The sequence below is a fragment of the Megalobrama amblycephala genome, linkage group LG23, assembly GCF_018812025.1.
Source record: "Megalobrama amblycephala isolate DHTTF-2021 linkage group LG23, ASM1881202v1, whole genome shotgun sequence".
In the NCBI taxonomy this organism is placed as follows: domain Eukaryota; kingdom Metazoa; phylum Chordata; class Actinopteri; order Cypriniformes; family Xenocyprididae; genus Megalobrama; species Megalobrama amblycephala.
The window spans coordinates 18005717-18029890 of NC_063066.1; the positions used below are offsets into that span (position 1 = coordinate 18005717).

Here is a 24174-nt window from a genome sequence, read left to right on the forward strand (position 1 = left end):
GTTATAGATATCGAGTTTATAATAGAAATTATAGTACATAAATAATTTATAAATATTTAACTCTTAAGTAGTTTTACCCCCCAAAATAAATATGATTCATTAACAGAAAATGGATACATGTCTTTATAAATGTATATATTTAAATGTATAAATATATACATATATATATTAAAAAAGTATAAATATACAAAACAATACCAGCAGGGACATTTTTTAAGTAAAATATTATTACTGTGTTCTTATTGTGATAATATTGAACACAGGGTGGCGCTATTGAGACTTTGTTTGTCACAAGAGGGACAGTATGAAAAGTGCAGTGGATTTATTTTACCTAAACTCAGGCTTATAGTCACACAAACGTTGGTACTTCGACGAGAGATATGCAGCGGTATCCATAAGTCAGGTCAGAGCAATAAAAAAAAATAGCTTGAAAGTGTTGGAAAGTAGCCTAAAACTTGAGTAAGAGGGGGCAGAAATATTGACGCAAACAGTTTTGTAAGCACAATTTATTGGCACACAAAATGGCAAAGCATACATACAAGACTTTGGATATGACACACACACACACACACACACAAAAAAACCCCACCTCTGCTAAATATTTTACAAACTGTGCAGAGTTTCAATAATACAAGGTTTAAACGGTGGGTGGCTGATATTGTGTCTTGTCATTTTGTTGGCTTTGGAAATATCTCAGGCTCTGAGATAATATTCAGGAAATATGATTAGTAATAACAAAGTACAGAAACAGAGAAACTAATTAAAAAAGAAATATTTGGCTCTGATCATCATCATTATCACAGTCTTCCTTTCAATCATTGAAGCACACTGTCTGTAACTTTTAAAGGGACTTTAAGAAACGTACAAACCCATTGTACAGTATATGGAAAAAGATGGCTTTTTGTTAAAATGAAGCGTGTATCTAACTACATAAATTACATAAAGCTGTATGAAAGTGATCACATAACTTGCTAAAAGGGCATTGCATTTTTTAGAATGATGATTTTTAGATAAAAAGCCTGCTTTCATACATAGTAAAAGCAGTGTGAAGCTTGACATAATGAATGTTATTTCAACCCATACAAAGCTAATGAACAGAATATTTGTGGCTGGATTTACAGTAATATGTATTTAACATTCTCATTTCTCAGTATGGTGTTCATTCCTGAGTATGAAATCCATTATAATCAGAAAGTCAAACTAGTCGTAAATGTCAAAATAGCTGTCGTTTACATCAAGGTTTGACAACTTCAATGACATCTGATGAAGCAGAATGCATTTTTATTGTCAAAGTCAAAACCCTGGTTACTGTGCTTTCAAATTGATAACCAAAGTCCAGCATGACCTCAAAAGTCTGGGAATAAACATGTTACCGATTTCAAAATGTCATGCATAAACATATTGCATTTTGAAAATAAGTCAATGCAGGGAGAGAGACGAAAGATGGACAAATATGCTTTTCATATGTGCCTGCCTGTAAAAAAAAGTAACTCCTATTCTTACAGTACGAGGAGAACACATAATAATCACAAATTAATAAAATAACACATTGACTCTGAAATCAAATAGGAATATTTGAAATAAAGTACAATCTTTAAATGGTAACTGACAATGTTTTTTCTTCTATACAAGCTGTCTTTGTTAATACAGTCTGTTGTGTTGAAGAAACGCAAGGCGGTTCACTTATAATTGAAAGCAGACGGAAAAAGACAATAGCCAAATGAATTTCCAATAAAAATGCAAATGTTCAGGGATTGGTCTCGGTGGATGACTCTGCAGTTCCAGTCTCCAGTTAGAAGACAGCCAACATGACCATCTCTTCAGCAATTGGTTGACGTCGAGTATGTTTGCCAACTGGAGTCACTATGCAGAAGTGTGATGAACTGTGAGACAGATGGTAGTTTTTTTACATTGATTATTGGGCTAAAGTTGTCCCAAATTCAGGTCTCTGTTAATTCAGATCGCTCATTCAGCCTTGATAAAGTCAAGTTCCTCCAAGAGTCACAATTGTTGCGCTGCTTTGTAGCCTAGCTTTCAGAAAAATCCAGTGAGCAAATATTGCTGCCAACGTTTGGTCAGTGAAGTTCTTTAATGTTACCCAAAACACGGAGTGGAACCATCAGTTTCTGGTGAAAACGGATGACATCATTAACACCATGACATGGGATTTACATCATCGAGGGTAAAAAGTGAGGTCAGAGAGAGAGAGAGAGAGAGCAAGAGAGTGCGCCGCCCTGGTGGTTTAACAGGGTATTGCGCATGTTGTCTCCTACTGGGAGGGTTGTGAGGCCGTACTCTCTGGCTTGCTGTCCTGCCCTGTGGGCGGCTTGCTGTTCCAGGGACTGTTGTTGCCGAGCGCCGGCGAGCTTGTGAAGTCGTCGTCATCATCCAGACCGTTGGTGGCGTCGTACTGTGTGTTTTCTAGCCGCGTGATCAGACGCTCGTCCTCATCGCCAAACTCCCCGCCCATCAGAGTGGGCTCACCTACCACCATCACATCCTGCAATAAATACAGTTATACGGTCAAAAACTACTAAAAGAACAACAATATTAAAGTAAAGTTTCATACTTGTGAAGAAACTTTGGGTAGAGATGAAGAGAAACCAATTTGTAGCAGAAACTTGATAAAGGAATAATTGTGGACCAAACAGACCCCGGCCCGGCATACATTAACAAAGACTATAGAATAACACAAGACGTGTCACTCGTATTGTTTTGAATGGGAGAAAGTGTAACGCGCAATATGGCGGAATAAGTCCCGCCTTCTAAATAAGAGCCAATCGCCGACTGGTAAATAAGAGTCATCGCATCACTTCAGCGGCCGTTCACCGGTTTCTATAGAAACAGTCAGACGCGCGCCTCCGAAGAGATGCACATTTAGGTCTGCGCATGCGCATTAGCTTGATCCAGCCTGAAAAATACAGTTTTTTTGTCATGATTCGAGCGTTTAGAAACTAAATTTATGAGCCGGTTGTTGTTAGATTTCATTGGTGATTTCAAATATGAAATTTAATCGTAAGGTTGGCGAACAGTTTTGGAGAATTTGATGTTTCCCAATTCAAAGAGATAGGAGCTGCATGATGCCCAGGATGCCCGAGAGGCATTTCAAAGATGGCCGCCGAGTGAAATGACTTGTCTTAAAGGGACTTTGACATTAATCAACACTACCAATGTTGGATGGTAAAGGACCAGTTTGTTTATAACAATCCCAAACCCTGACCTTAGCAAGCACCAGAAAAAAATGTTAATCTAAAGTGCCATTTACACTAGTGCATTTTGGTTTTAAAACAGCGTTTTAAAATGAAAACGATCCTCGTCTACACTGGGGTATTCACAGCGTCTCAGAAACGATCTCCATCTACACTACACGGCTGAAAACCCATGTCACATGACCGTTCATGCACACTGGGCATGCACGTACAAGTGTAAACAGTTGCCTCTTGCGCATGTAGGCAGCTGCAGTATTAAAAAAAATGCAGAGTTTAACTGCACAATGGCTGCTAAAAATGACAACAAAGCCAGCAAAGATCATTGTTTACGCGGTCGTCAAGGATACGCAGAGCGAACTTGGGCAGCCACGCCATCGTTTTCAAACTAAAACGGGGTCTGCAGCGTTTTCGAAAATTTCTGTTTTCGAGGTTCGAAAATGCCAGCGTAGTGTAAACCATAGACATCATATAGGTCTATATGATGTCTATGGTGTAAACGACAGGCGTAACCATAGCAAAACGTTTGCATTTTAAAGCGAAAATGCACTAGTGTAAATGGGGCCTAAGATTGGGAGAGTAATTTGTATTCATATTAAGAAATTTGTAATCATAAATATATTTATATTTGTGTGGAGTATTTTAAAGGTTTAGAGGAAATTAAAAATTAATATTAATTAAATGTTCATTAAATAATTAAATGTCTTCCCCCAATTACTTCTGCTCAATTTTATTTGTTACTTGCATTTACTCAGTTCATACTGTATATGTAAATGATTTCACTGCTTTAAAATTTACTCTATTTTTAAGTGTAAAAATGTTTCACCAAAAAAAAACCAGAGTAAATCACAGTAAACGTTTTTAGAGTGTACATTATTAGTAACACTATTTAAAAAATATAGTATATTAAAAATTATTAAATAAAATATAATATATATATAATGTGTTGAAAATAGATTTATTTATAAAATGTTATAATGTATTCAAAATATATTAAATTAAAATATAACATTAAAAAATAGATGATTAATTGTGATTAAATTGTATTAGTTACAACTTTTTAAAATTGTATTTTAATGTGTTAAAATAATGAATATATATTTATTTAATAAATGTTATAATATTTTAAAAATACATTAAATAAAAATATCATTTAAAAATTAGATTATTAATTGCAATTAAATTGTGTGATTAGTTACAACTTTTTTAAACTGTATTTTAATGTGTTAATGTAAAATGTAAATATATATTTATAAAAAAAAAATGTATAAAACATAAAAACATATTAAAATATATTAAATAAACAGACATGATTAATTGCAATTAATTGAGTGATTAATCAGTTGCAATTTTTTAATCCACTCAGCTTGACAATATCATATCTGAACCTTTGTTTCAGTGCAGCAAAAGTCATTTGTTCTTTACATTCTCTCTCTCTAGTTGAATTCTCAGGCTCAACTGATCAGTTAACTGGAGCACACGCATCACTGATCATGTGTGTCGACACACTGCAGCACGGGAGCTCTTTATGTTTATCTGTCTACCTCTCTGTCTACTCTTCTAGCTCCTATTCTCAGTCTATACGATTGCCAACCATCCCATATAATAATACAAAATTGTCCCATATTTAAGGGAACAGAATATTAGATCCATAAGGGACAGAAGTACATCAGCATACAAAAGTTTGGGTGTCCCACAATCCACATGAATGAGCAAACACAGATGAGACACATGGATAGAAACTCAAACAATATTTGCTTTACAGGTGACAAGAGAGAGTTCATCAGATAATTTTGCTGCCCAGCATTAGTATTGGGGAAGTGAATTTGCATTTAGCACGGTTATAGTAGACTGCATTCATATCCGTTTTACTGGGAAACCTTAATGTGTCCGTGTAAATGAAATGTGCATTTCTAATCAGACAGCAATCCAATCGATCAAAACGCCAAATGACTAACGGTAAATAGGCTGACAAAATTACTGCTGCAAGAAGAAAGAGTGCACATGGAAAAAATGTGGAGTACTAGTGATATTTTTAACACTTTTAGTTGTTATCTTTTTGTACTGTTCATCAGAATGTTTTGGTGAAATGCAGAGAAACTGGATATGTATTTTTTTTCCCACTGGATGTATTGTTTTTAATTAAAATTTCTAAATGATGTCTAATTGTTTCTCATTTTTTCCAAATTTGTTGCTTTTAATTAAAATAAATAAATCTACAATATCTAAAAATACAAAATATATCTAATATCTAAAATACAAAAAATAAAGTTTTAAATGAAATATTTATGCAGAGTCAAATTCTCTGGGCGAAGCTAAAGTGAAATGTGTGTAGTAGTGTGTGGCACTTCCGTATGACATTAAAATTAATTAATTTTTTTTTTACAACCAGCGCAATGAAATTGAATGTCAGTGAGCCTATTAATCAATGTGATTGCATTTCAAATGCAGTTTAGAATTTAATTTACATTTTTGCTTAAATTAAATGGCAAATGTACATCAAGAAACTAAGAGTAGCCCAGTAACACTTTAAAATAAAGTCAATTTGTAACATTAGTTAATGTAACAATAAACTAACAATGAAATGTATTATGTTGGTTAATGGTTGATGATTGGTTTCTGCATACAATACTGTTCAAAAGTTTGGGGCTGGTAAGATTTTTTTTTTTAATGCTTTGAAAAGAAGTCTCTTATGCTCAACTAATCCTGCATTTATTTGATCAAAAATACAAAACTTATTAAAAGTTTTTATTTATTTTAATATATTTTAAAATGTAATTTATTCCTATTATTTTTTATTATCAATGTTGAAAACAGTTGTACTGCTGTGGAAACCATGATACATTTTTGATTTATGAACCTTAAAGTGCACCTTGTTTTCCTGTTAAAATCCGGTTTCCAGCTGTGAGAGTCCTCGTACCCTTCGCATTTCCTGTCTCTTGATTCAGCTCTTTTACTGTTGCATCTGAGTTTATTTGAGCGATGACTCTCGTGTCATCTCGTGAGGGGTTTGGCAGAGACCCCGGAGTCACTCTCAGTACTTCCCACCCCTCTGCTTCTTAATTACGCTCATTCATTAAGGTGGGCTTTTTGACTAAATAACAATATCCACACACTGATTTGTCAATTTGCATAGCTAATTAAGTCATTAGCTGAAATGTTACCGATTAGAAAAAAACTGAATGGCGCTTGCCAACGAGCCTTGAATTTGCCATCTGTTTTTGAACGGCAACTGTCGCCCTGCAGTCTGGGTTTTAAACCAGGGGCCAGGATCACAAACGTTAACAGACACACACACACTCACACTCATACAGACGTGCGCACGCAACCTACAGGTTTCCAGCTGGTGGTTTGACGAAGAGCTCTAATTGCTATCAAATGGAAAGGCTGTCCAGTGCTCTTGTCTAATTAGATGTAGCCTGTGGCTAAACCCACACTGAGTCGCCCACAGCTAAACAAACAGACTACCTGCCTAGCCTAAATGACTGATCCCAAACTGGCTCCGCATCCCCTGGATCTGAGCTTGAGGTGCACAGAAAGCCCTCGGTTGAGGCTGACCATTTTTTAAGACTGGAGAAAATTTCATTCCATTCACATATCCAGGCATGTTACACACGCATGACTGTCCAACTTGTCATGTACCATTGAAATCATAATTTCAGGCCAAAAAGATGACCACAAGGGGGCAGTGTTGTAATACTGTTCAATACAACCCCCCCCCCCCCCCAATCCAGTGATCACATGATCAGCTCATTGTGATTGGGCTCACGTAGGAGGCCGATCAGGCAGCATGCGATGACTGCACAGACAAAGCCAAGTGGCCACGCTACATATGTAACCAGCGTGTTCCTCTCCACGACGCATGGCGACACTGCTTACAATGAGGCTCGCCGCTTCGAATGGGGAGTAAAATGAAGAGTGTTGGATCTATATGATAATGAGCGCTGGCACAGAGCCAATTGCTCACACCAACAATTTTCTCGCTGCTTGTGTGAATGTGTCTGGTGCCCTCAAAGTGATGGACACTGGCTAGATACAAGCAGGACAAAATATATGCAATTAGAGTTACCTAGATTTTTTTTTTATTATTCAATTATATAATACAGATCAGGGATGTTTTTGTTACTAAATCTAAAATGCTGGAAAAAAATATAAATATTATATGAAAAGCCTATACTTACAAATAAAATGAATATTAGAAAATAAATATAAATATTATAAATAAAAATCACAAAAGTTAAAACTTGTAAAACTTAAACTAAAAATGAAAAATGAAAATAGAAAAATAAGCTAATTAATTATTTTATATAAATGAATGCTATAATAGTTTGTATGAAATACTAAAATAACTAATATAGATATATAATTTTATAATACAATTTAATTATTTTTTCATAACTTTTTTCATTTATTTTTTAAATTTATAATATAATATAATATATATATATATATATATATATATATATATATATATATATATATATATACACAACCCTATATATATATATATATAGTTCTTGTGCCATCAGAGCATGTAAACAAACAGCTCTGGGTTTGACAGACTGAGCTGGAACACGCGAGTGTCTCTTCTCTCTAATCTCCTCTATGGCATTCATGTATCCAATTGTCCCTGAACTCCAGGGGAAAAGCCACGCACTACAAATCCCATCATCCATCTGCAAACAAATTTACCGCCTCACAATACCACTCCCCAAAAACAGCTTTAGCACTCGTGCGTTTTGTGTTTGACCCTGCAGTGAGCAAACTGGGAGAACACATCAACCGCCAGAGTAATGCCTGAAGAGGAAGCTTGGGGGATAAAGAGGCACTCTGGGATAAATGCCTCTGAATCGGGGTTAAACACTGTAAGTGGGTAATATAGGAAATGAAAATGAGGGCTAAGGAGTCTCTCTCTGTGAAGGTGCTGAGAGTATATTTACTTTGGCATTGGAATTGAATAAGCTTTACATTTGTGTCACGGCCCAAAACTCGAAACTAATATCACGTTACTATATCATGTCATAACAGCACTGTAATGTGTCATTAGTTGTGAAAGGTGCAGAATCAATACAGACAAGATACACTTTAAAGTTCAGCCAGAAAAATGTGTCATTACTCACAATGATGGTGTTCCAAAAATCACTTTCTTCAGTGGAACACAAAAAGAAATTTTGATGGTGCTTGTCACTTGTAATTACACTATTCTGTGCAATTAAAATAATAAATCATAAAAGTAGTCCATACAACCCATGCACTATGATATAAGTCTTCTGAAGCCATACAGTAGTTTTGTGTGTGCCGGGTTCAGACTACACAATATTTTGTTTGTTACGATAGTCACTGTGTCGGATTATATGATTCTGACTCCTAAAATCTTGTCATGTCGTGGACAAGAAACATGTCAGACTACACGTTGCTACCCGACCATTTATCGCTTGCTGTCTTTAACCACGTGCATTCTGTCATTAGAAGGCGGGACTATTGACTAGAAGGTGCCGTGAGCGTAAACAAACAATGGCTAGCAGCGTGTTTTGCTCTGTCTTTTCGTCAGAAAAGCCAAAAGTGGATACATATCTGGATTACATGGATATTTGGATTTCCTCCAAAGAAAACTGAGATAACATGTTTTATTTACCTTTTTCACTCTGTCGCGGTAGGGTAGTCCCCAGAAACGCCTTCCTAAAGCATGTAGGAAGGCGCTTCTGTGCTTCTATTGGCCAGTGTCACTCATGTGACAGAACTTGTCGTGGACAACCGAAAAAAATGAAACATGCTAGCTTTTCTGTCGTGACGTCGTGAAGCATCGCAAACGCGGCATCGGTTGTCATCCACTATGACACGCTACATGAGCTGAAATGATCGAATATTGCGTCCCGACACCCATTGTCGTTTACAAATCCCCACGACACCCTAGCAGATCGTGGCAAAATTGGGCAAAAATCCATTTAGTCTGAACTGGGCATAAGGAATAGACTGAAATTTAACTCATTATTCACTGATAATCCCATTCAGTGGGCCGTTGACCATTGCAAATGGATCACTGAATCAGTGAGTTTAATTTGAGAACCGGCCGATTGAGTCAAATTTATAACAAATAATTTTTTGTAAAATGGCTGATTCACTGAAAAGATTTGACTCAAAAGAATGATTCATTTATGAATCAGTCGTTTCTACTTTTCTCATGAATGTGCCAAGGAGAGCTGGCGAATGCCAAGAATGTTTACTTGTATGTTATTTTTTCGTGCTTTTTATGTCATTTTGGAACTTGACTTCATTGTATATCTACACACACACACACACACACACACACACGCACACACACATCCTTGTTTATACTTCTTTGTGAGGTCCAAATGACCCCACTAAGATAGTAAGATGAGGAATTTACGACATTTAGTCGGACCCCACAAAGACAACATCTTAAAAGTCGCTATAGTATGGCCCTTCCCTACATTATACCTAAACCTACCCGTCACAGGAACCTAACATAATTTTAACATTCTTATATATATATATATATATATATATATATATATATATATATATATATATATATAAGAATGTTAAAACATGCATATATATTAGGGCTGACCGATATATCGCATGCGATTGTCACACGCATTTCGTCAGTAAAGCCGGTTCCCTGATTACCGCTAAATCGCCATCACCTGCTTTCAAATGGAGCGGCATTTAATAGACAGAACTGTAGATCACTGACAAGCTACGCAATATCGCGTTCATATCGCAGATGAATCGCCTTCGATAATGAACGCGATATTGCGTGGCTTGTCAGTGAACTACGGCTCTGTCTATTAAATGCCGCTCCATTTGAAAGCAGGTGATGGCGATTTAGCGGTAATCAGGGAACCGGCTTTACTGACGAAATGCGCGTGACAATCGCATGCGATATATCGGTCAGCCCTAATACATATATATATATATATATATATATATATATATATATGTATATATATATATGATAAAAAAAAAACTACTACTAAAAAGCCGAGCCGAAAGAAAAACAAATAAATAAAGACGATGCAAATAAATAATTTTCTTCAAAAATTCACCTTTTGTGTTGTACAGTAGAAACAAAGTCATATGGGTTTTGAAAAACGTGGGTGAGTAAAAATGACAGAGCTTTTCATCATTGAGTGAACTCTCCCTTTAAGCACAGGTCACAGGGATACAAAGGAATAAGCTCTTGTCAAACAACTATCGCTGTGAATCAAAACTACAAGCGGGACTTAATATGTGTTTTGACAGCATAATCATAATCATATCCTTAGGAAAGCAATCTGAGCAAAATTGCATTAACGTTTTGCATGGTTACAATGTGTGTGTGGGTAAAGAAGAAGATTTGATGCTTACAGGTACCTGGCTGGTCAGATTGAAGTTGTTGGCAGGGCTGCGTTTCTTGCCGCCAGCGCTGTTGCCTAGGCTACTGTTAGACGCACTGCTGGCGGAGTTCTTCCTCTTTCTTCTCTTGGTCGTGGTCTGTCGAGTGGGCTCTGCTCTCCACCAAACACACAAGCAGGAAGACAGATGCACACACAGAAAAGAAGTATTAATAAAACACAAATGCACACATCCACCCTCACAAACATGCCACAATGTGAGTGCATGCACATGGATGAAGAAAAAAGACTTTTCCAACATATAAGCAAACACATATTATACAGGGAAAGATAACAAAATGCATCATGCTTTTTTCCAATTTTTTTTTTTTTTTTTTGAGAGAGAGAGAGAGAGAGAATTAAAGAGCATTCAAACATCTCCCAAGACATGCACTAGTAAGAAAGAACCTCTGCTTTCATTTGCATAAATGCTCAACAGTGCGCACTGCAGTCTCTTCAGCCATGCATGCATGCTTATATCATTAATGTCTAAATGCTGTTTACTTAAATAACACTGTCTTTAAAATGAGGTTTATAAGTCCTGGATAACTTATGTAACAAATGTATGTAACCTTTTTTAAAATACATTTTAATGGAGAAACCAAACAATTCTGATTAAGTTTTAGCAAATATGTCATTTTCTGTCAAACTAACTGTTGAAATATCCAACAGTAATATCTCTCTTTTTATTCTGAGCATTCATGATTCAAACAGAGAAAATGTATTTCATGGGTTTCCATTTAGACAGGTTTCCCTATTAGAAGATGATTCAGAAGACGAGACGAGTACCTTTTTTGTGATTTGAGGGGAAAATTTCCGTTTTGAAGTTCTGTGGATGTCCAGCTGAAATCATACCCAAAGCAAGATTTATTTCCCAGATAAAACTTATAATAAATTAAGTAGTTATACATATCCAAGACCAGAAGACATAGCAAATGTAAATGGCAAGACTGCTGATAACAGCAGAAATTATTTTTTTTTCAATACATATATAAATTTCATTGCAAAATCAGTGGGTCTCATTCGCCCATGCAGAAATCCTTAACATAAATTAGTTCACACACATTTTTGTAACTTTATGACTAATAAAATACTAATAAATGTTTCTTGAGCAGCAAATCAGCATTAGTAGAATGATTTATGAAGGATCATGTGACACTAAAGACTGAGTAATGATGCTGGAAATTCAGCTTTACAGGAATAAATATTTAAAATACATTTGAACAGAAATAAATCACATTTAAAACATATTAAAACAGAAATAATCAAATTTGTCATACTATTTCACAATATTACTGCTTTTTACTATATTTCATCAAATAAATGCAACCTTGGTAAGCATAAGGGACTTCTTTTAAAAACATTAAAAAATCTTTCCAATCCCCAAACTATATACAGAATACATAAAAATTAAAGTTAGCTAATGTAAAGAATGTTTTGTACAGCCATATATTGTTATATTATTAATTTAACGTCAGTATAACAATCAAAATATTTGGCACATTGCTAGCCATTAATGTAAATTTGAATGCAATATATGCCTGAAAATGAAATACATTTTAGAGGTTCTTTCTAACCACACCCAGGGAGATTTCACATAAAGTCATACTGTACAAAGACATCTGTTTTGATTTTCTGTTTATCAGTGCAAGTGTGTGAATGATGTACTAAAACGCACTCATTTCCACACATACACATATACATGTGAAAAAAAGGGCCAAAAAAACTTATCAGTGTATGAAGGCAACCTTCTTTCCTTCCTGTTCCTGAACACAAATGCTCTTCAGATTTTAAAAGAATGGGAGGAAAGAGGGAAGCGAAGCTAATAAGGAAACGACAATTACAGAAGATCCACTTCGATACGGATTGTGAGAAGGCCAGTGCTGACGACTAACGAGTGGATGGGGGTCGTAAAGGGTTTCATCCACAGGGAGCGGATGGAGGATGTGTTTTCAGACTCATACATGTCATGTTGTCACTGTGTAAATCATAATGTATATGTAAACCCTTCGTGTGTTCTAAAGACAAGTTTAAATCATTGTTATTGATTGATCTGTCCCCTTGAGGAACATGCAAGTGACATACAAGGGCATCAAACACAAGAGATATCTAGTGATGTCTAATCCCTATTGATTTCATCTGCCAAATGTGGTGTATTTAAGAGTTTTAAGAAAGGATATGTGGAAAAAGAGAATGCCTATTATAAAATCTCACAGACTTGTCAACATTATGTTTCCATTAGACATAGTAGCCCCAAAAACTTAGGGACAATATAACTACAGGGATTATTTGCCACACATAAATATATTTAAATGTTTATTTGATGCCAAGGACCCCTACATATGGTGATGCCCTTGCGAGGGATGCACTGCCTAAAATATAAAAGGCAACTACATAATTACATTTATAAAACGGTTAGTTCCTGTCCTTGATTCTGATTGGTCAATAGCTGTGTTTTATTCACGATAAAACACGGCTATGACCGCTTCACCCAACGGTTCTGTGTATCGCTACACAACACCCTTAGCAACCACTCTTAGCAACGTAAACTGTTTGTTCTCAATTGATATTGTTCATTGAAGCTTACTGTACTATGTAGAAGAGTATTGTGAGAAAGAGATCGAGTGAGCGAGTTTATTACCTGCATTGAGATTTAGAATTTTCCTTCAGGTCAGTCCTATGTTCATAATAAAAAAATCTGTCTAAATGTCCGATGTATTATCTTGTCCTTTTAACAGTTAAGGGGTTTTCCCATGACTGACAGCGCTAGTCAAAGCATTTGTCAGTGGCGTCTTGTTCCGTGTTCAACAATTCAGCCTTTTCAATGTAAAAGTCTTCGCTACTGAGAGACACTCATAAAGACGGTCAGGGACTATTTTTTCTGGTGGAAGGAAGGCTTTTAGTTAAAGTTTACTTCATGAAAGTTGCATTGATACATATTTTTGGCATACCTTATATTATACTTATAGTATGTATAATACTTTATATTATGTATAAAGACCCATTTATACTGAAATATGAAAAATAACATTTTATGAATGTGTAAAATGAACATTTTATGAATGTGTCTTTTTTATGTATTCTATCTCAGTAGAATACAAAACTATGATAACCTCATGATAATAACAATTATTTCTTTATTTTTTCTGAATTTTTAATAAATTCAAAAAAATAAATATAAGTAACAAAAATGAATAATTAATTAATTAATTAATAATTAATAATTAAATAATTAATTATTTGTAATGAGTTAATTTCTCTGATTAATAAATGAATTGCACTTTAAACACACTAAAACAAACACTTGGTTTCATTTTTTTTTTTTTTTTTGCTATGACAATCATACTTTTTAATGTTTAGTTTAAGGGGTAGTTCACCCAAAAATGAAAAGTCTGTCATCATTTACTCAAGTAGATCCAAACCTGTATAAATTTCTTTGTTGTGCTGTACACAAAGTAAAATATTTGGAAGAATGTTTGTAACCAAGCAGATCTTGCCCCCAACTGACTGCCATAGTATTTTTTCCCTAATATGGTAGTCAATGTGGGGCGAGATTTGCCTTTAAGATCCCTTTAAGTGTCCAAATACATTTTGGGGTCACTTCAAAACTAGCAGGATTTATGTTCTAGTATAATGTACACCAAATAGTGTAAAACCACAGAATTCCCACTCGTTTTCCCTGATAGGGCCCACTGAAGAGCTGAATTACAGCTTATTTCCCCAAAGACCATGACTTTAAACACACACATCCGTAAAGATCAGATCAGAGCACAAATTACTGCTGTTAGGAGAGTCCTGTAAAACAGTGGACAGTGATTTGCTGTTACCTGGAGGAGCCACCATTCTTTGCCACTTCTGGAACAGACAGGTCTTTAGACAGTCTCTCGGGCTGAGATTGTAGGTCTTGTGTCGAGACATTAGCTCTTGCATTGGCTCCAGAATGACACACAACTGGAAGAAAGACACACAAACATACACATGAAACATCATCAGTTACTGTCAGTTTACCCAATTTAAAGATTTAACAATATTATCATTAAAATCACACAGCGGGTGGCCTGAAATTCACACGGATAAGCACACACACAAATCATTTCCCTCTGACAGGACTGTATCCCAACGCTGCTGCATCCTCTCACTTCCACAGGTCCAGTGAAACAATCTCTGGATCTGGGCCCACAGAGCAGGGCTATTTCTAGTCTGAATGCAAGGAAACCTACAAGCTTCCTTGTCCATCTCGCCGGACAGTGGTCTTATTGCGTCCGAGCACAGGAAACATCCTCGGTGTGGATCTACTGATAAACTGAAACAAATGGAGGTTTTTCAAGCGACGCTAATGAGTCACTTTTACGAGGTATTTTTACAGCAAGCCAGTGCAAGGACCGTGAGAAATTACCCCGGCGAGAGGAAAAATGATCTTGTTTACGGGAATTACAGTGCACTGCTAAAAACCCTGAGTTTGACCCCTAAATTAAGTCAATCAAAAAAAAAAAATTGAATGATTTTTTTCAGAGCTAAATGAGTGTGTTTCCTTTTTAAAATGCAAACATTTGACAGTATATACTATATGTATGGTATATATACATTACATCATGGTATATATTTTATATCATATTATATGTGACCCTGGACCACAAAACCAGTCATAAGTCACAAAGTTATATTTGTAGCAACAGCCAACAATACATTGTATTGGTCAAAATGATCGATTTTTCTTTTGTGCCAAAAATCATGATGATAGTAAAGACCATGTTCCGTGAAGATATTTTGTAAATAAATGTATAAAAAAAGTATTTTTGTGAGTGGATATGCATTGCTAAGGACTTCATTTTTCGAAAACTTTAAAGGCGATTTTCTCAATATTTTGAAATAGTTGTGTCTTTGCCAAATATTATACTATCCTAACAAACCATCCATCAATGGAAAGCTTATTTATTCAGCTTCCAGATGATATATTGTAAAAAATTGACTCTTATGACTGGTTTTGTGGTCCAGGGTCACATATTATGGCCGATTATATGCAGTGAAGAATACAGTGTACAAAAACACTCCTGTCCTGTCCAAAAGGTGAAGATATGGCTGAGGGCGCACACACTTGCTGTTACAAGAGCTGTGTAAAATCCAAATTTAATTCACAATTCGGCTTAGGCTGCACCGCTGCATTTTAACTCTGCATTAATAAGTGAGGCTGTGCGTTTAATACGACCAACAACAACTGAGAAAGACACACTCAGTGGGAGAAAAACGGCTGTTCCGAAAACCTTGAAAGGGCCTTTTTTCCTTGCTTCTCCAAGCAGCTCACGATAAACAAGTTTTTTTGCTGTGCTCGAGCTCAGCGCAGAGAGAGAACCCACAGTGCCGCACCTCAAACGGGAACGCTCATTAATGTTATGCTAATTCTCTCTATCCAATTCATTTTCTCTCCCTCTCTTGTTCTCCCATTTGCAAAACGGAGCTGTCACTCACACTGAAATGACGAGAATAAACAAAGCAGCCACGAAGCAGGCTAATAAATTCTGAGCAGTGGTAACACACACAGACACATTTAGTCACATATAAATGTACAAATTTACATACATATTTTACATTACATTTTTCAATATCTATGCAGTATGCACAGTCAAAGAATAACAGTACAATAAAAAAATGAAAAGGAAATACCATGTTTTATTACCAGGGTAATATTGTGAGTTTTTGGACACACACCATGGTATGCAGCAGTAGTTTGACTTAATGGCATCCTGTTGTCCAACACAATATTCAAAGCCCCCCATATTATATATAAGATATTTTCAGTATTTCTGCTGTAATTATGACAAATCTGCTTGTTTATGGATGGATGGATGGATAGATAGATAGACGGATGGATGCGTTGTCCCTGGCTGTATACAAGATACCAAAATACCATGGTATTATCATTTGATACCATCAATGGACCATGGTATCTCCACAATCCTTTTTTGTAAGGGAGACTGAACAAAATAATTTTTGTTCTGCTTACCCTGAGGTAGTTGAGGGTGAAGTTGGTCAATCCCATGCGGGTGATGTTTTTCGAGAGCTGCTCCAGGACTTGAGGGTCTTGTGCCTGCAGGTAGACAATAGGAACCTTATCACTTTATAGAACCCACCCCCAAAACCCACAGTATGTTATTGACCAAAAGCAACACATATGGCTTTTTTCATGCTTCATTTATGAGACCCTGGATGTGATGGTTATATTCAGATTTTATGTCTCTCTCTGTGTCCATGGTGGTTGTAAAACTGGATGAACTGTTATTTCTTTGTGCTGGAGAGATTCTAGTGATGCAATTTATCTGAATCACTGTGATTACACTGAATACATTTCTGATTCAGATTTGGGGCATTGAATCAGGAGTATGCTGCAGCTGCTAAATAATATTGATTGACTAAAATTAAAATGAAATGTTATAGTGCATTTCACTATGAATTACAAACTAAATGCTGTTTTTGTAATTACTGGTAAATTATTGACCAGATTCATCAAGGTAAATTGTGTTAAGCAGCATGAGTTTAATGACATAGCAATGACATCAGCCAATCATTGAGCTCCTTTCACTTGATTGGTCGGGGCAGTGTAAACTAGCAAAGTATAGAGCAGGGGTATTAAATTAAAGTTCTAAGAGGTCTGGTCTCTATATTTCCTTCCTAGCAGAGGTTCGGACAACACTTTTGTGGAATAGTTCTACATTTCCATCTGGGCAGCAGTAGTACTTTGTAAAAGGAAAAAGGAAAATCCTAAAGAGTCAAAATAGTCATCAAAGATGAGTATATTGGGCTCTTAGAGCCAAAGCTGTGTCTGAGAGTTATAAATAAATACATTTCATCAGTTGACCTCAATTGGATATGAATTATTATTATAGGCTATTATTATCTTTAATACAGTATGTATGGCAGAAGGCCATGTGACAGAAAAGATAGTTTATAGGTTCAGGGTTTTCCTCTTAAATTATTATGGACAATTTCACTTAAAAGAAGTATCTAAAAAAAAAATCCAAAATGCTCTCATCATGAGTACAAAACAAAGTTAACTAGTAATTTCAAAGTTTTAGTTGTCTTTCCTTGCCATATTCAAATACTTTGTGCCACTTTTCCCAATTACAGCATTGCTTAACACGAAATGCTCTTAACCTGCTGATTAATCTTGCTAAAAGTAGATGAAAAAATGTCTTATTAAAAAAACTTTTTGAACGGTCTGAGTCATATATGTATGCACAGATAAAAATAAAATTGCTGCATTCTTGTTTTCTGCAGTGTTTTAGAGAAAGTATCAATCTACTGTATGCTACTGATGTTAAAATAAAGGCATAATGTCTTAATGTGCCGCTTTATCAGGAGAGAGAAGCAATGCTCAAAGAACAGAAAGGCCTTGAACGAAAGCGCGTTTGCCATAAACGACCCTGAGCGCTTGTGGTGTGTACTGCTCAGTTGTTTTGACATGCTGCTCACTTTTAACAGTAGAAAAAGTAAAATGCTACCATTGTCATAATGTCTCGCGGTCCAGTTGAAACCAAGCCAGGGTCTGGAAGCAGACCGCGGCCTGCTATTCGAGGACCCTTGGTATCTGAAACACTATTCCTCCAATTTGCTCATATTCTCATTAGCCTTGATCAGATGACTTTGACTCAATTTCTTTGCAGCTTTACCCTTGTGTACAAGTCGATCAAACATGCTGCAGAAACTTTTGCACTATCCCTGTCAAAAATCTTTCAAAGCCCTTTCTCCCTCATTCACTCGCTCTCCCTCTTCACCAGAATACAGGGCCCCAAAGGGCCCAATTTAAGAGCATGTGAATTTCATAAGTTGCTGTGAACAAACTTTCTAAAACTACATTATTTCTGAATCTACAAGGGGGAGTGATAAGTTAAAACTTGTGATATGACTATATGTCTATATTTCACCCTCACAGCAGAGTTGGTTTTTGTAATTTGATGCAAATAAAATACTAAGTATATTGTTATAAATGTACATACATTTTTAAAAATATGAAAATATAAAAAACTTTGCAGGATTTACGATATTGATGACCGTTAAAATGCGTCATCACAGACGTGAAAAGGGTCTATTATTTTTTTTAAATAATTTCTTAATTTTTGCCATATGTAAAATAAGTATAAAGTAGAATTATTCTATATTGTCATTTTCGTTTTACACCCTGTCTACACGAGCACTAAACTGATGCCCCATTCTATTTTTGATGTACTCCAAGTGCTACTTCCAACAACATACAAATGGATTTAAAACTTTCGCTTTGATGCATCTAGTGTAGACAACCTCGAGCTGTTGCAGCGTGATGCACTGCGCAATGACATGCCCGGTGTAGAAATGGTTTTAGGATGCATTCATGATTTGAACCCAAATTCTTAACTTAAAAAATAATCAATAACAATTTATATTTTACTAATCATTTGGTATTGGCTATTTTTTTTTAAGTAATCCAGTTAAATTAAATATTTTAGAAAAGAATGACACTTCTTTATATTACTTTTTCATTTTATTAGAAACTTCATGGACGCAAACCAAAAGATAAATAAGTCGGACATCAGTGCAAAAAACACGAACTGACCCACCCACAACGCTCCCCTGCCCCAGCGGAGGTCTTTGCACGCCACTGACGTTTACACTGTTACAAAACAATTATATTTCAATGTTCTTATGACTATTAAGCAGCACAACTGTTTTCAAAGTTGATAATAATAAGAAATGTTTCTTGAGCCCCAAATCAGCATATCAGAATGATTTCTGAAGGAAATAGTTATTATAAATTCTAATAATATTACTGTTTTTACTGTATTTTGGATCAAATAAATGCCACCTTGATGAGCATGAGAGCCTTTCAAAAATATTTTAAAAAATCATAATGGTAGTGTAACATGTGAGATAAAAACCAAAGATTAAAAACAGCAAAACTATATTTTATAAAACGAATAGCCTTGTAAAATAGCTGATATATTGCACACATGCATCTCCAACCAAACTAAGTGATAGTAGAGCCCTAGGATGGAGATTAGATATCAAACTCACGTGCATGGCGAGAATGCTCCGTGGGATAAGTTCCCGATACTGTCTGATGTTGAAGTGCCACGTCTTGATCCTCATCAGATCATCAAAGGCGAACTCCAGAATCAACCTGCCTTCCGTACACACCTGAGAAAGCAAACATTGAGAAATCTATGATGTCTTCAAAGACTACAGTCTGCTGACATGTCTTGTGTGTTAGATGTCTCTCTCATCATGATGAAATAAGTTTAGAGAAAAATGCAAACTCAGAGAGTTTCAAAATGCATCACTCAAAAGCAGATGAGATTTATTCAGCATATAGAGTCAATTCAGATAATATGTCAGAATAGTTAGGCTTTTCATACCAGATGACAGAGTTTCAAATCTATTTCCTAATAAAAGGTATTTATGTTGTATACCTGAACTGAAGGCCAACGAAATGGAAACACTTGAGACGAGCTTACACAAACACAAAACAACAAAATGTTGAAAACATGCAGAGGCCATAAACCATTAGCAATTACTAAAAAAAAAAAAAAAAAAACAGGATGAGAAAAACATTTTGCTGAATTTAGAGCTGTGCTGCTCATAGCCCCAATGTTCTGTTGCTGGGGTAACCAGAGGATGAGGAGGAGGAAGGGAGGGAGGGAGGGAGGGAGGGAGAGGAAGGGGGATTGGGGGGTGGAAGCGTCAGCTGATTAGTTGGCATGGCAACGGCAAAGATGTAATCCTGCTAGAGCCACTCTAATCAATGCCCTCAGCACAGATGGTCTCTGGAGGATCAACAAGAAAGAATCTGGCGGGAGAGCACAGCGCCATCACATGACCACACTTTTTCACATTCTCTTGCTCACTCTCCCCACTTCTTTTATCTTCTGTATGCTTTTCCTGCTCTCTGAATCTGTTTCACTCTTTTTTTGTCTGTCTTTCCACCCCTTGTTCAGCACCATCTCTCAACACTGTAACATGCAAAGGAAAAAGCAAAGTGAAAATGAAAGCATCTGTCTTTTCCTCTCCCTCTATCGCTGTACTGCTCCATAGCTCTGCTTCAGGATGTGCTTTAAATTTCAACCGGTCTAGCCAATCATTAGAATAGAATTGAAGTCTAGGGGATTCTTCATATGTCTTATAGACTCAGAAATAAAACAATGGCTAATAGTGGATATATGCAGCACAAGAGTACAGCTGAGATTTTGTAATCATTTACTCAAAGACTAGTGGGTTTCTACTTCTCTGTATGTCTGTGATAAGTACATGGGCTCTTGTATGGATTAGAGTGGATTAGTCCATATCAGTGTGTGAAAATAATCTAAAGTGCTTGATGGACAAGGTGGAAACATAAAATCTGTTGATAAGTGGTTTAACCCTCTGATGCATGATGTCCACTACAGTTGACATCTTTAAAAGCCATTTTATTAACCTTTCAGTGTGTGATGTTACACCCAAACCACAATGGGCCGATGACCTTTGACCTTTATTCATAATTCTATGGCTTTTTATTATTTTTTATTACTATAATGCATTGGCGTAATTTGCGGGTGGGATGGGTGGGACGTGTCCCCACCACTTTTTGCCAGGGTCGATATTGCCCCCCCCCCACTTTTCTTAAACATCTCGCTGCATGGATATATACCTAATGCAAATTTAATATATCCAGTTAAGAGGTGATCTGGCACTGAAATGTGTTGTTTTTGAAATCATGCTGAGTGTTCATTACCAATGTTATCAGTGGCGGAATGTTCTTTTTGGCTCGTGCACAGTTTTCACACAGATGAGCGTGTCAATCTATCGCTTAATGCCACTGCAGAGACTCTATTCTTTCCGGTGAAATCACAAAACAAACTGCACACAAACATGTCTCTGCTGTTGATATATCATTGATGAACATCTTTGATTTTAATGAGGAAAAAAACATATACGAGGGCGGATTAGAACCCGGAACGTCTGACACGGTTAACAAAAGTTCTACCACCAGACAGTTATAATGTATAAAGGGAAGTGACCCTAATGATACAAATGATATCATCAACCCTGTTAGTCTGGTTTAGATCAATCGCACACTGCATATTTAATCAATAAAACAGTTAGTTGACAACTAACAAATGACCAGAACTTGTAATTTTATCTCCCCTTTCGAATGCAATACAATTCCGTTATACTTGCTTTTGTGTCCTTGTTTTAGTGCATTCAGACTGATGAAAATGAAATCTCACCAACTTGATTTTATTATGTTTTGTTTTACCATGACTATGAAACTAATTAAAATCCGACGTATATGACGACACACAGAGTGAGTACTGAGTAATAGATTTATAAAGAGCTTTCTCAGCAGAGTCCAAAGCCGCCTGAAATATTTTACGAGGATTCCAAACGACATCCAACAGTAAACACACAGAATAATGGCTATGAATAAAGTAGTAAATGATCAAGCCTGCCATATTTGTTTGTTCTATTAGACGTTTACAGGGTTCATCACAGGGAATGTAAGAACTGAAGGAAACAGATAACTGTCATCTCTCCTTCCACACACACTCTCTCTCTCTCTTTACCTTGGTGAACATGGGCTTGCCGTGCTGTGTGACCATGGTGCACTGATCGCAGTCTACAGTGATGCAGGAGTTATGGAAGGACTCTTTGGAGTGTTTCAGGATGTAGTAGAGGTCTGACACGCCACCCTCAAATACCGTGCTGAAGTAACGAGGGATGAGGGTCCGCCCGATTGCTGAGGAGAGAAACAAGATGTCATTTACATTGCATTGCATTTCAGATTTTCACTTAAAGGTGCCCTAGAATTAAAAATTGAATTTATATTGGCATAGTTAAATAACAAGAGTTCAGTACATGGAAATGACATAAAGTGAGTCTCAAACTCCATTGTTTCCTCCTCCTTATATAAATCTAATTTGTTTAAAAGACCTCCGAAGAACAGGCGAATCTCAACATAACACCGACTGTTATGTAACAGTCGAGGTATACGCCCCCAATATTTGCATATGCCAGCTCATGTTCAAAGCATTAGACAAGGGCAGAACGTCTGGATGTGCACAGCTGAATAATCAGACTAGGTAAGCTAGCAAGGACAACAGCGAAAAATGGCAGATGGAGCGATAATAACTGACATGATCCATGATAACATGATATTTTTAGTGATATTTGTAAACTGTTTCTAAATGTTTCGTTAGCATGTTGCTAATGTACTGTTAAATGTGGTTAAAGTTACCATTGTTTCTTATTGTGTTCACGGAGACAAGACTGTCGTTATTTTCATTATTAAACACTTGCAGTCTGTATAATTCATAAACACAACTTCATTCTTTATAAATCTCTCCAACAGTGTAGCATTAGCCGTTAGCCATGGAGCACAGCTTCAAATTCATTCAGAATCAAATGTAAACATCCAAATAAATACAATACTCACATAATCCAACGCATGCATTCAGTATGCATGACGAACACTTTGTAAAGATCCATTTTGAGGGTTATATTAGCTGTGTAAACTTTGTTTATGCACTGTTTAAGGCAAGTGCAAGCTCCGGGGGCGGGGAGCGTGAGCATTTAAAGGGGCCGCAACATGAATCGGCGCATTTCTAATTATGCCCCAAAATAGGCAGTTAAAAAAATTCATTAAAAAAATCTATGGGGTATTTTGAGCTGAAACTTCACAGACACATTCACGGGACACCTTAGACTTATATTACATCTTGTAAAAAAACGTTCGATGGCACCTTTAAGATGTTGGTCTCCACATCCAAGTCATTTCTTGAAGCTCTTAGTTCTTTCAGTTTCTACAAATTGTACACAAATATCTGACATCATAGTTTAAACTCACACACATTTTAATTATACATTTCTGTTTTTAATGGTAAGTATTGCAGCATTTTCATAGTATCCCAGCTAAAAAAAATTATGTTCTATGTTTTGCTAACATACCCATTAAGTTAGACAAAAAAAAAAAAAAACTATTTCTGAATGCTCTCTAAAAGTTCAAAATGTCCTTTTTTTTTTAAATTTATTTATTTATTTATTTATTTTTTTACAAATGTATTTATCATTTTGCAAACATTATGGGAAGGGAACATTGTTGCATACGTCAACCTTCCCAAATAAGTAGAAACTATCAAAAATTGATAAACGAATGTCCAACTAAAACGTTTAGGGAAAAATGTTCCATGAACAATGCACAAATAACAATTTTGTGGTACGAGGTAACTTTGAATGCACATCCTATTAACATACTGGAAGAATGTTTGTTCATAAGAGAACCTTGTCAGAATGTTGTTCCCTATTAGATGGGATGTTTGGTTTTGGGGTGGCAGACTCCTGGATTGGACTCCTAGTGCAGATTTCAAAATTCATCATGGCCGTTTTCTTTTGGTTAATGTCATTTTGTACTCAATTTTGGTTGGTATCTGGTTGTCTACTTCAAAAATGTCTGTGCTTTAAATAGGTACATAAGACACTTGAGGTATAATATAGTTGGCCCCCTAAAAGTAAAACTGGGCTCTGTGATGCTGTCATGAAGCATTCACGCAACACTGAAAAATTTCTGTTGC

General features: G+C 36.1%; 1 protein-coding gene across 2 annotated transcripts in view; it reads right to left on the bottom strand.

The window, feature by feature from the left end:
• Nucleotides 1-475: 475 nt before the first annotated feature.
• ldb2a (LIM domain binding 2a) overlaps nt 476-24174 on the bottom strand; it is a 68165-nt gene continuing 44466 nt past the window's right edge. The window contains exons 3-9 of one of the 2 annotated variants that reach the window (XM_048176327.1): nt 22171-22343; nt 19646-19768; nt 16605-16688; nt 14431-14554; nt 11393-11446; nt 10584-10717; nt 476-2500 (exon numbers count right to left, since the gene is read on the bottom strand). In XM_048176327.1, the coding sequence (XP_048032284.1) occupies nt 2270-2500; nt 10584-10717; nt 11393-11446; nt 14431-14554; nt 16605-16688; nt 19646-19768; nt 22171-22343 (923 nt within the window). In that variant the 3' untranslated portion in view covers nt 476-2269. Of the gene's footprint in view, nt 2501-10577; nt 10718-11392; nt 11447-14430; nt 14555-16604; nt 16689-19645; nt 19769-22170; nt 22344-24174 lie in introns of both variants that reach the window. The other variant, XM_048176326.1, reaches the window with a different exon arrangement.